Source organism: Gymnogyps californianus, chromosome 18 (assembly GCF_018139145.2).
Source record: "Gymnogyps californianus isolate 813 chromosome 18, ASM1813914v2, whole genome shotgun sequence".
NCBI classification, from domain to species: domain Eukaryota; kingdom Metazoa; phylum Chordata; class Aves; order Accipitriformes; family Cathartidae; genus Gymnogyps; species Gymnogyps californianus.
Window position 1 is genome coordinate 107,663 of NC_059488.1, and position 13,479 is coordinate 121,141.

Below are 13,479 nucleotides of genomic sequence, written 5' to 3' on the forward strand. Positions count from 1 at the left end.
AGGATGACAGGAGCTGCCTGCACTTAGCTAAACCTATGTTTTTGCTGGTTCATTTCCTCTAGAAATACAATATGGGAGGGGAAAGGCATGCAAAATTTGCAGAGGATGGAGGCGAGGCAGGCTGGGGCAGCCAGGCAAGAACTTTACCATCAGACTTGTGGAAAGCAGCTTATCTGGGAAACAGCTTGAGACCCAGCCAGAGTCCCAGGCCTGAGAGCAGGCAGTGGGCAAGCGCAGAGGTGGAGCTTACACTGGGGTTTTTTGTTAGATACAAAAGGCTTAGATGCGTCAATGCTAACCACAGCGCCTGGGACGTGGATGAGGGGAGCTGCACAGAGAGCGGAGAGCAGTGCCGGCCATGGGGAGGGCAGCCCCAACCCTCCTGGCACTGCTCAGCCTAACAGCGACTACTTGTGATGCCCAGGACACCTGCCCAGGTGAGTGGGGCACAAATCCTACTGGCATCCTGCTGAGACAGCCTGCTTCATCTCCCCCCATAACACAAGGAGCTTGGGGGAGGAGCGGGGGATACGATTTTTTTCCTTCTATGCTTTTTTTAATTCAGCTGCAAGTGGGAGAAGGGTAAGGGGGGAGGCTGAACTCTCAACAGCCACTTTACAAAACTGCTGGTTCCAACCAAAGATGTAGCATCCTCCCCCACTCACCAGTGGGATCTCCAGGAACAGGCTGTCCCAGTCGAGGTTTTCCATCCTGGTTAAGGGGTTTTGTTCATGGTGCCTTGGCCCCGTTACTAAAGCATGCAGAGCAATACAAAGGATCGGTCAAGTGCTTGCTGAGTGCCAGGCACCCTGGCAGCTTGGGGACGCTGCACAACACAGCTTTCTGTCTATATTCCTTGGGAAGGTGATGGGGTGACTTCAAACTGACATGGTGTCAGGAAATTTAGTAGAACCTTTACTGTCCACAGATCCATTAATGTCACTTACTCTGCTGTCAATACCCCCTCAGGGCACCTCTCAGCTTTTGTTTTGTTAAGCTACAGTATACTTGTAATGCATGTAATGTCATATATAACAGCATCCTCTCCCCCTGAACTCCCCTGAAGCCAGAGAGATTCAGTGTCTAGCTCCTTTAATATGTGAGATCCTCAATGCCATCTGTTAATCCATACAACATCTCCAAACTCCCACCCTCATTGCTTTTGCTTGCACTGTTCCTCAACTCCAGAGGATTTGGTTTCCTCTCCAAGACATTTCAGAGCTCTAATAATCTCCATGAAGACTGTCTTCATTTCCTCAGAGGTGAGACTAGTGGGACTGGGTGATGCTGACCGGCTTGCCATTCTCCAAGGATGCCCAGGGATCCCAGGTACCTCTGGCCCAAAAGGAGAACCAGGCCTTCCAGGAACAAAAGGTGAGGCCCCAAAAGCCAGCGATGAACGCTGTGATATGAGATGGCTTTGCTGCTTTGGGTAGGGGAAGCAAGCTGAGCCTGGAGCAGTGGCTGGCCTGGCACCGGCTTCTGTGAGCAGCTGGAGAGTCGAAGAGGAGTAGAAAACACCCCATCTAGAGATGTGCTGGTACACATGGAGTCATCTTTTTTCCCCTGAGTCCTGTCACAAGTCTGAAGTGGTCCTGGGGTGTGAAGTGTCATAACTCATTTGTTTCTTCGTGTATGTAAAAACATCTATTTATTTTCTGAGCCTTTCTTGAACAGTCTGGGTGGGAGGGAGGCTGTGATGCTCCTGCACGTCTACCGGGGAACAGTTTGGGAATTGTACTGACATCCCCTACCCCAGGAAGCAAGGGAGATGGGCCTCCTTCAGGGTTTTCATAGCCAACTCATAGAGAAGGTGAATCACATTAGCAGAGGGAGCAGATCCACCGCAGCAAAACCCATGAACTGGCTTCAAGATGTACAAAGCTCATAGGAATTCACACGTGTACTGCAAATTAGGACTTACACTGGCAGTACCAGTGTAGTGTAGCTTCAACAGAAGAAAAGGAGTAAGATGTTGCAAGATTGAACCTAATTAACAAAACCCAGCTTCTTTGTTTCTGGAAAAGCCGAGGCCCAGCTGCCCAGGCTTCTGTATCATCTCCCCTCTGGTCAGTTTGCAATGTGCACATACAAACTGAGTCTTTCCTTGCAGGAGAAATGGGAGCCCAGGGACTCCCCGGGAAAGCAGGACCACCTGGTGCAAAAGGTAATGCGTAACATATTCAGCCCTAATCCATAAATCTACCCAAGTTCAGGACATGCATTGGGAGACTGGGTGCACAGAGATGAACTGTAGAGCTGATCATAGTCCAAGAAACAGCCCTGAAGTAGCATAGGGAAAGCAGGATTTGGGGGTATGGATCTTGCATGGGGTGAGTACTAGAAACAGCGTCCTTGAGTGGGACCACATCACAGATGAAGATACTACTCGTCTTCTCAAAGTTCCCCACTGACCCTTACCAGCCCCCTAAAATCAGACCTCTCCCCATTCCCCACTGCTACCCTAACCTGCCTCCACCACAACAAACCTGCCCAAATGCCCCCCCCTCTGAGGAGCTTTGGGGTGCTTCAGCCAGGAGGCCTGATGCAGAGACACGATGCCGAGTACTTCCAGCAGTCTCCAGGCCTGGACTCGGCGTGCAATGCCATTGTAGCCCACTTGACCAGAAGGATGGGATCAAACCACCGGGAAACAGCTGCCACAGGGTGAAGCAAGGAGGGAATGGAGGTTTCTTTGTAATGGGATGAGCCCCTGGAAAGAGGAGGATGTCTGCTGAGAAATCAGCTTTCACTCCATCCAGGCTGTGCTTAAGGTCTTCAGCAGGATCTGTGTGCTGCAGACACTGGAAATGTGTCCCTTCTAAAAAAACCAGTTCCCAGCACAAGGTGGCACCCAGGAACTGAGCACCAGTGCACTGACTAGCTGGGAAAACAGCCCCTTTGCATGCTGAATATGTAGCTATTTCCTGGCCAAAAGCACTGAAGACTTCAGCTGAAACCCCAGCAGGAGATGGATGAACCCACTGAAAAAGCAGCTATTGCCCAAAATCTCACAGGTGCCTGACTGAAAACAGAAAGCCCCCACAAAAAGTCACTGAGACAGAGCTGTGAATCCCCCATACACTCCAGCAGACAGAGCAGCAGTTCTCTCTCCCCTGTGTCCTGCTCTTCCTGCTGTTCTTGAGAGATGCTGCTGATCAAGAGAGCAGCCAGGCCGGGGTGGCAGCACCAGCTGGGACACTCAGCAGAGCACCATGGCTTTGCACCACTTGACAGCCTCTCCTGTACATTTGGGACAGATGGAGGGGCTGGAGCAGCCACTTGGGGAGCCACAGAAATTCACTCACATTGAGTCATCTGTGATGAGCATTTTCCTCTTGTCTTTTGCAGGAGCAACTGGAGAGCCTGGCTTCCCAGGACCGAAAGGTAAATAATGCTGCGCTGAATTTATCATGTGAGCTGGTTTAGTTAAACTTCCACCCTGTGCTGTTCTGGACCAACACACCAGGTGGGAGCAAATATTCTCTATAGAGAAATAAAAGTACCCCACCAGGTACTGGATGGGGCTGTTTGGTGACAGTTGTGCCCCATCCTAGGCTCAGCCCCGGCCTGGGTGGTGTGAGCAGCCCCTCTCCCAAACCGGCTGTTCAGCAAGAGGGGCTGCCCCCAGCTCGGGTGCCTGATGCTGCCGCCCAGCACCATCAGCTATAGAAACCACAGGGCTTCACAGGCCCCAGCCTGAGGGACCAGCCAGATTTGGGCAGACCTCTGACCTTCCCATGCTATGGCAAAAGGCAGAGGCTCGGATGAAACTTAGTCACTGCTAGTGCCAGGGGAACATGTCTCTCTACCAGCACTCTACCATAGGGTAGAGGGAAAACAAGTTTTTTTTCCTGGTGCCATCATCCTGCATGCAAGAGCCACGGGCACCTGTCGCTGAGCACTCTCTGCACTGCGGCTTCCCTCACTAGAGCTTGGCTTGCAATAGCTGAGGGCCAAGCGCTGCTCATCTGGTGGCTAGTTCAGCCCATTTGCTCCAGCGGCCACAGCTGCTCCCAAACCACTGACCGAAGCCCTCTGCCAGCAACAACCATTCCCCTCTCTGGGCTTTTGACCCTGCCTTCCCGCGGGTGCATTTCCTCCTCCTTCCCACACCCACCTGCTCCTGTCCCACATGTCCCAGCCCACTGGGACTCACTAGCACAAAATGTTGGTACCCTGCTCTGTGGGCTGGCCAGCAGCAGGCAGAGCAGCCGGGGCCAACAGAGACACATCTTGTGTCAGTCTTGCCGTTTGGACCTCCCAGCCCCAAATCAGATGTCAGGGGAAAATGTATCATGCCAGGTCCAACAGCCCAAGAGAAGCAAGGCTGCTGCTCCTCGTGCATCTATAATATGTCCCACCCCCCTGTGCCTGCTAGGCAACCTGGAGAGCTGCTCCTGGCGACTGAGAGTGCTGGGTGTCACCGCTATAATTACAGGAGTCTGTGACTTGGGTTCCCACCTGCCATTGTCCCTCTGTACTCTCCTGCGTCTGTGCAGATGGGCCTTTGATGGGCTGGTGGGTCTCCTCCGGTGGGCCTGGGAGCGGCCAGGGCAGAACATATATTGAGTTACTCCTCCTGCCTGGTTTCTCTGGGCCTCTGTTGTGTGCACAGATGAGCTAAACACTTCCCCTAACATCACAGCCCTCTACCAGTGCAGCAGGATTTGTCTTGAAAAGAAAAACAATGCCAAGTGCTGGAGGAGGGGAGGGCGGTGTGGAAGGTGAAGAGCGATTGATGGTGTTGTTTGTCCAACAGGAACGAAAGGAGAGCCTGGATTTCCAGAAACATGGGGTGAGTTTCATCCTAGGTCCTTCATGCCGCCATTGGCCTTGCAGAGCAGACGGTGGTGGACTCCCTGCACCAGAAGTCAGGACAGGGCAGCAATAAAAACAAATTCAGAGTGACACTGAAGGATGGAGTAAGGAAATATCACTGTTAACCCATTTGCTTCTCACAGCCACATGCAGCTTCTGTGTGTCTACTCTGTAATCCAGCCAGCCCAGGAAAGTCATGTCCTCTGAGCACTACTCGAGTCACCTGCCCTCTCTGTGTCCTGGAGGAGGTCTGTCTTAGTTTTTGAGACCCTCAGTGTCCTGGTTTCCAAGATGAAACCACTAGAAACACCTCTATAGACATGCTGCTGCTTCAAAGGCAGCTATACCACCACGCTTGCAGTGGCAGGTTCAGTAGACACAGAGTTCACGTGTGTGATAGTGCACAGATTAACTTAATCATTTAAAAAAAAAGAAAAGAAAGAAAGCAAGCAAACAAGCTTCAGTTGACCCATCTGTCTCCGTGAGCTAAAGCCAAAGCAGCGCTGCAGCCTGCTCTGGCTACACTTGGATGCCGTAGGGCCACAGTCACGTGCAGAGGCTTGGGCAGATCAGAGCTGCTGTAACACCTGAAAGAGAGAGACTGGGATGCCACCGAACTGGCCCCTGCTGCCCCAGGCACTCCTCTGCCCTTTTATGTTTCCTGGGCGTGTAAAAACATCTGACTAATAAGGAACAGGCCAAGTCCAGGACCATTCCCCCATTAGGAAGGACACCCATGCCCACAAGACAGCCTGGTACAGCTGTGCATCCATTCATCAAATACAGCACACGCAGACACTGCACCACCAGCACCACCGTCTCAGACCATCTCCCAAGGCTTTTCCCTATGAAAGCCACAGACACAGCTGTAAGCTGGGATGTCTGGTAGGGACCATTCCAGTCAATCCTTTGGCTTCTGTGAATCTGAGCTTCTGTCATCAGGTGTGGGTTTTGGGAGGAAAAATGAATTTATACATTATATATATGTATATATTCAAAAGTGCCGTCTGTCTAATCCACAGAGGATGATCTGAACACTGTCTTCTGCATTACAGGTAGGTGTTTTTCTGTGTCACCACTCCTTTGCTGCCAACTACCCACACACTCTCTGTGCCCCCCATATGTTCCTGAGCCTGGACAAATTCCTGGATCATGAGTTTGTCATCCCGCTCAGAGCAGCTCCATCTCCCAGACCGCCAAAAGAGCTGTTGCAGATGAGAGGAGTCTGAGCACCTTAGACCATCTGTTAGAAGGTGCCCATCTCCCTGTGACGTATGGACTCAGAAACTGCAGCGGGGTTTGGCTCCCAGTAGGTGTGCACCAGAGTCCTGCAGTGCAGAGCCAGCTGAGAGGCTGAAGGGCTCAAAGCCTCCGGCTTAGGGCAGGAGGCTGATGTGCTCCCTGGATGCAGTGAGCACGTTATAACTCTTTCCACTTGATCTCTTTCCCTGATTTGCACAGAAGCCAGGAACTGCCAAGAGCTGTTGGGTAAAGGGAAGATCCTGAGCGGCTGGTACACCATCTACCCCCAAGGCTGCAATGCCACCACCGTCTTCTGTGACATGGACACGGATGGCGGAGGATGGATTGTGAGTAGGATGAGCAGAGGGAGGTTTCCATGTCCCTACAGTGATTCTTATTAAGGCTGCAAAGGACGGAACCAAAATAGAAACAAAAAGGAGGAAAACACACACTGAGGGGACAGACGAGGTTCACGTCAGCAAGCCTGGGTGAATCCCTGTGGATGCAGGGGATTCTCCCGGGAGACGTCTCTGGGAGCAGGCTGAGCACCACAGACCCACTCCCTGCTTAAATCAGCAAATCATTTCCTCCTCATTTCCAAGGGCAGATGGAGGAGATCTGTGAGCGAGGGATTCCCCTGGGGTTCGGTCCCCAGAGACCCACAGGAGCGTCCTGACGCCGGGGGAGCGTTTCCTGCGGGGGGCCATGCCACCAGGGCACTGTGGATGCTTGCGGGGGGGCCGGCCTGGTGGGGCTGAGGCTCTCCTTTCCTGCAGGTTTTCCAGAGGCGCTGGGATGGGTCAGTGAACTTCTTGCGAGATTGGGATTCGTACAAACGAGGCTTTGGCAACCAGCTGACAGAGTTCTGGCTGGGGAATGACAACATCCACTTCCTCACCTCACTGGGTAAGGTCTGCCTCCATCTCAGGCTGGGGCCCTGAGAGCCCAACCCCTGTACCACACTTGGTCATTAAAAGACTCCGAACTCCTTGCATCTGTCTGAGGCCCCAACAGTTAATCCTAAACAGCATGCAGGCTCTTGGAGCCCACTGCACGCAGGAAATTGCCCTCTAAAAAAAGGAAAACTAGAAGCCAGGGAAGAGAATGAGCTGGCTGCATGACCTGTCCTGGAGATAGGCCAACACATCTTCCTACTAGGACTGGTTGTGATGGCAATCATCTTGTTCACACACAGCCTTGGAGTCACAGTTGCATGCAGGACTCTTGGGTGTGTAGCTCTCAGTGCCCATAACCACCCAACATCCGATCAGAAAAGGTGCTTCACAAGAAAGCCATCAAAGGTACGGGAGGTTCTGCAGGCATTTCAAGTAAATCATAATCTCTCAAGCAGTGGAAGCTCCTCTCAAGTTAGCTCAGGGCTCCTTAAACCCTCCACCCTGAAATCCAGGTGCATACTCACCATCAGCCCTGCACCACCACTGTCCACCTTCTCTTCTAGGACCCTGTGAACTCCGCATTGACCTGAGAGACTTTGAAAACAACTACTATTTTGCCAAGTACGCTTCCTTCAGAGTTTTAGCAGAGTCTGAGAAATACAAACTTATTCTAGGAGACTTCCTTGGTGGAAACGCTGGTAAGTTAGCAGCAGCTCACTGGGAAAGGCTGTTTTCCAGAGCATTTTACAAGTGTTCAGCATTTATAGTGCAGAGCTGTATCATGCAAACTCCTTGTACCATCTACATTTTGGGTCAATTTTTTAAAACTGGCCATGGTACCCTAGGTGCCGAGTGACCTCTGGGTGCAGGAAAGGACAGGGACACCCATCACCCACAGAAGTGTGACCCAGAGCATTACCTACAAGTCCAGCCACATGGTTTAGCAGCAAATGTGGAGCCTGGCCCTGAGCAGCACCTCATCCAACATAACCTTCCCAACAGCTCTGCAGCAGCTGGGCCAAGTTCTGCTTTCAGTTACATTGGAAGGAAATATTTGCCCATGAGGTTTGGCATTTCCAGGGCTGGGGTGCTGTTCAATACTTGCAACATCAGCACTGCATCCTCTTAATGCCTGATGTTTCATTTTTCTTTAAAAAGCAAACAAATCCTCTGCAAAATTCAATACCCTTCATGCAGGAATGGGTGAAACCAACACCTGAGACAGCAGTGCTCTGGGTTTATGTGGCTTTGTACATTGCAACTTTGTCTGATAGTCCAGACCGCGGTATGTCTGCTGAGACTCTGAGCAGTGCAAGCGACACCCATGTAACTGCGAGGAGAACCTGGCCCATTTGATTCACAGGCATAGATAAGTTCTCCGTGTGTTTTAGCAGTCCTGGCAGAGCTCAGGATACTCCTTTTCTCCAGGACCAAAGAGGAAACCTGGGCAACAAAGAGAACAGCAGGATTTATAAAATCTGCCTTGCATGAAGCACGGCCCACTGATGCCCTGCAGTGGTGCACAGACACATTAGGTTCCCTTTTGTGCTCTCTATTGCAGTAACTGTGAACATGTACTCTCTGCAGGAGACTCCTTATCATACCACAAGGACATGCCATTTTCAACAACAGACCAGGACAATGACATGAGCTCCTTTAACTGTGCCACAGAATACAAGGGAGCGTGGTGGTACAATGACTGCCATTACTCCAACCTGAATGGGATGTACTGGCTGGGCGTTCACGGGAGCTATGCTGATGGCATAAACTGGAAGACGGGCAAAGAATACCATTACTCTCATAAGCGAACGGAAATGAAATTCAGGCCAGTTTAACATGGCAAGAGGGTGTCTGACTAGCACCAACAGGTGCCACTCACCAGCCAAGAGAAGACACAAAACATAATGTTTGAGGGCAAAATTGGACCAGGAAGGATATCACAGGTTGTGCCTTCAGCCCAGAGCAGACCTTTAGAGACCAGAAGAGAACAGTGCTGGTTTGAGCTCCTGTAAGCACCAGACTCTCACCCTGGACTATCTCCAGCAGCCCCACAGATGCTGACTGAGCCCGAGCATCTTTTTCTGAAAAGTGCATTACCTTGATTTAAAGACCAAGTGATGGTGAGGCTACTGCATCTCAGTAAAGCTCTCAGATATTATTACCCTAAATGGTAATTACTGGTAATTTTCAGTATAATCCACGTATATGAAGCCTCCAGTGTTCTTGCAGCCTCCTTTTCTGTTGGACCCAAGAGCCATCTAAAAGGCACTGAATTCCCGACCCCCCTCTCTCCCTGCAGGCTGTGATGGAGCCACAATGTAGACCAGCGTGGAAAGGACTGAGCGTCCAGCACAGGGCTGTCAGCACTGCCACCTCCCTCCTTCCCTCCCCACTGCCTCACACAACACGTGCTCCAGGACCTCAGGTGGGACCTCAGCTCCTGGAACCACAGCAGCGTTGCCGAGCACTTCCCACCACGGCGCAGCTGCAGCTAGGTGCAGAGCCAGCTTCAGCCACTCCTCCAGGGCATGTTTCTAGATCTCATTCTTTAGCCGCTGTGGACCAAGAGCTGGATACAAAACAGCCTGCCCAGCAACATGTGTGGTACCAAGACACTACAGTAGTCCCAAGTCTAGCCTCGCACAAGTGGACATCACGTAAATCACCAACAGGTGCCAGTATCTTCCATTTCACCTTGTTTCCAATAGCATTTGAAGATTGGCTATCTGCTGGCGGATGGAGGCAGTCCATCCCATTCGTGTGATGTTGCATTTGACTATTAGCAGAAGTGGTTACAGGGTCTCTCCTTCCTGGACTCCTGCTCCTGGACTTCTCCCCACAGCTGACACAGGGGAGGAGAGCCTAGTGCTAACTCCTCGCTGCAGGGACAGACCAGAGTCAGTGTAAGCAGAGTATTTATTTGTGTTATGTTCCTAATGGTTGCAGGTTTATCACACTACTTATTGCACAGATGTGTAGCAAGGGCAGCTCCAGCCCTGCAACACTGAATCCAAACCTTGGGGGTGAGAAAAGCGAAGGGGCCACTCACCCAGCACACCACATCAGGTCAATGATGTGCTAAGAAATAAACCTGAGGTTTTGCATCTCCCTATTCACTAGGTCCTGTCCCTGCTCACTTCTCCTTTTCAGGTACGTGAGAAAGTGTGTGTCTGAGCAGAGAAGCACACACTGAAAGTCCCATAGTCACTTCCCCATCTCCAGGAGCTCTGTTTTGTTTTTCTCCTACTCCCAGTCAGATTGACGTGCCCTCAGCAGGAGCAGGAGCAGGAGCAAGGTCCCACAGCATCCAGCTGTGTCTCACCCAATCAGCCGCTGATGCTGTTGTCCACGAGTAGCTTCTCAGAGAGGCCCAAGGTGCTGCCACAGCTCTGCAGAACCACAGACACCTCTGCAGAGATGTACAAGCTGGTGCTGACATCCTCAGCTTTAACCTGGCTAAAAGTGCTGAATCCCCTTTCTCTGCTCCCCTCTATCTTCTCCTCTTACTACACAGAAACCTTCAACATTTAAATTTTGTCTGTGAAGGACATTGATGTTAGAGGGATTAAGTGAACACCAAGAACAGTTTACACAAGCCCATCTAGTCGTTATTCCCAGACTGCCACCTGACTCCATAGAGGAAATATTCAGGTATGACAAGCCATCACCAGTGCTAGGTGAGGTAGTTTGGACCTGGCTGCAGAGTGAAATTCTCCTGCGTCCCTTAAGCTGACACAGTAAGCCATGGGCTGGCACTGCATCCCCTCCAGCACGAGCCCCAACCACTTCAAGGCAGGAAAATGCTCCCTGTGCTGATACAGGCATGTGGGGGACAGGGTCCTTGGGCTTGGTGGTCCATCCGAGGCACCATGCCAGCAGCAGTCACAGAGAGGGCTTGCACTGACTCCAGCCAGGAAGAATTAAACCACTAAGGTCAGGATCCAGTTCCCTAGATACATACACATACTACCAGCCCAGAGCTCCCACCTCTCCTCAACAGAAGGGTTCCCACTCCCTCATCAGCTCTCACATCTGACCAGTGGGGGAAGAGGCAGGGAACAGACTTGAGATGTCCTAAAGGAATATGCTCCCCAAACTGTCAGGATACCATCCAGTCCCCCTTGCTTTTCATCCTCTTGCCAAGGGTCCCCAGAAGAAAAGCAGAATAGCCCCAGTCAATCTGTGACTGATCCTGGCCACTGCTCATCTCAGGGCTTTTTTCTCTGTGTCCTGGAAAGCTCATGGATCAGGTTTGCATTTTGTGTTTGAAAACCCTCTTCTGCTCATTAGTGGATCTGGAAAGGGCCAGCCCTGAAGCCTAGAAATGACAGCGTCCCTGGAGCTTCTCCAGGCATTTCCTTTGCTGCAAATAATGACAAGTGAGGCTGGGGGAGTCACCAGAGGAGCAGGGTGGGCCAGGCTGTGGGGTGTGGGGAGAGGACCTGGTTTCTGCCGTATCAGGGAGCCAGACACATGATGAGAGGCTGGAAGCATCTCTGATGGCTTGTTGACACATAGCCATCTGAAAGCAAAAGTGTGGCCAAACTAGTCCTCTCAGGTCCCACCCAGGCCAGCCTCCTGGCCAGATCAAGGCTGCCTCCAGCGATACCCTCCTGCATTGTCTGGGACATGGGAAGACCCAGCAGTCCAAACCACCCATGGGATTACTGCCAGCCTCCAAGGGCTGCATAGAGCCTCTTTGCAGGGAGGAACACAGCACTTTGGCCATGTGCAACTGCCCAGAAATTTCACAACTGTAAATCTGAAAGCTGATTGACTTCAAGAAACTGGACTTTGGAAGGAAAGGGCTTCTTCCTACCTAACACCGATGACCATCATGTGAGGAGCTCAGAGAACTGAGCTTCAGCACTGCTCTATGATTTGTGTTTGGATGCAGCAGACCCAGTGGTCCTGGCATAGTGAACACCTTCCTCCAATCTTCCGAGGTGTCCTTGTGAGAGGGTTGCATCTGAAGAGTAACTAATGCCATGTATGAGCCAGCATAAAACAAGCTGCAGCTGGGGAAGGGAAATCTTTTCACTGTGGTTTGGTCCTTTTGGCTTATGGGCTATTGGGGTGGAAAAGATGACTCCAACACCCTTTGCACTGTGCTTGTGCTGCTGCTGCTACCTTGTGCCCACCCAACCAAAGTGAAGGGGTAACTTAAGACATCAGCAGACCCTGCCACAAACCGAGGGCACGGGGGGGCAATGGACTCAAAATACCACTCTGTCATAGGTAATACTCTTCTGTAAATTACTTTTAACTAAAGGTTTATTATGCCAGCTATGCTGATAGAGCAGGAAGCTGTTCATGTAGTTGTGTTTGGTGCCTGTGCATGGCATTTCGGCAGCACCACTCAGCAGACCCAGGATGATGAAACACAGCAGCCAGGGCTGACGTGGAAAAGAACCACTAGACTTTATTCCCAAATGGCATTTATAAAAACAAACAGACACAATGGAGGATGCAGGAATGCATGGCCCATGGGGCACAGCATGGCCAGGTCCGTGCCGTCGGCACTTGCGGAGCAAGCAGCCAACAGAGGGAAGAGAGGCAGAGGAGGCAGCTCCTGGTCAGGTCCAGCAAAGGCAAGCCTGCTGCGCCATCCAGACCCTCCACCCACCATCGCAGTTGCTTCAGTTCAGCGCCAGGACTCCAAGACATGAAATTCAACCACTGACCTGGACTTTGCATCAGACTGGCGTGGGGAAGCCAGGCCCTGTGCTCCCAGCACAGGGGCTTGTACCTGGAGGGCATCTTGGCAAGTTTCCCATGTTCGCCTCTCCCCCCAGCTCTCACCAGTGAAGAGAAACTCTTGGTTTCGCGAGATGCACCAGACAAATTCCCAGACCACCTCTGTTCTCTGCAGGCTCCCAACATTGGCTTTTCTACTCCACGTGGTGCCTGCAGACAGTCTCGGTCCCACCTGCCCCTGCAGCAGGCACAAGGTCCTAGCAAGGACATTATCCTTCGTACCTGAGATCCAGCATGTGGCCTCACCATGACAGTGGATGGGGCACATGGCAAGCCCAGCAGAAACACACTTCTGACCCATCACAGCTCAGACCATGCTGGCTAATGCTATGCTCTGTGCTCTGTGCAGAAAATATCCCCCCCCCTCGGATCTGTTTAATCCTTGAGTAAGCTTCTTACCCCCAAGCAGATAAATAAAACCAAAAGATCTCCTTTCATACCACAGCATCACCAAAGTATATGCAACTCCACATGCCTTTTCTACTGTGTCCCAGCCTCACGGTTGTTGCTCTGCAGGACCAGAGTCAGATGTACAGCTGGAGGAAGGATCAGCCCAGTCTGTAGCAGGGCACCACCGGCACCAAGCCTTGCTGCTCCTGGGAAGGGGGTGGCCAGCAGGGGAGCAGCCCTGCAGGGAAGTGCCCCTGGAACAAGACACCTTCACCCCATTACAGGCCACTTGAGGGATCAATATGTTAAGGGATCTTCCTTTAGTCTACTCTTGTGCAGGGCGGGCAGAGGAAGAACAGACTCCACCTTGGCA

The 13,479-nt window shown here is 51.7% G+C and overlaps 1 protein-coding gene across 1 annotated transcript; it reads left to right on the forward strand.

Moving 5' to 3' along the window:
- Positions 1-358: 358 nt before the first annotated feature.
- On the forward strand, positions 359-8,794 carry LOC127023700 (ficolin-2-like). Its single transcript, XM_050907969.1, is given in 10 exon segments — positions 359-437; positions 1,242-1,255; positions 1,257-1,374; positions 2,114-2,167; positions 3,352-3,387; positions 4,763-4,798; positions 6,283-6,414; positions 6,823-6,969; positions 7,523-7,657; positions 8,547-8,794. Coding segments are annotated over 10 exon segments (999 nt in total).
- Positions 8,795-13,479: the final 4,685 nt, after the last annotated feature.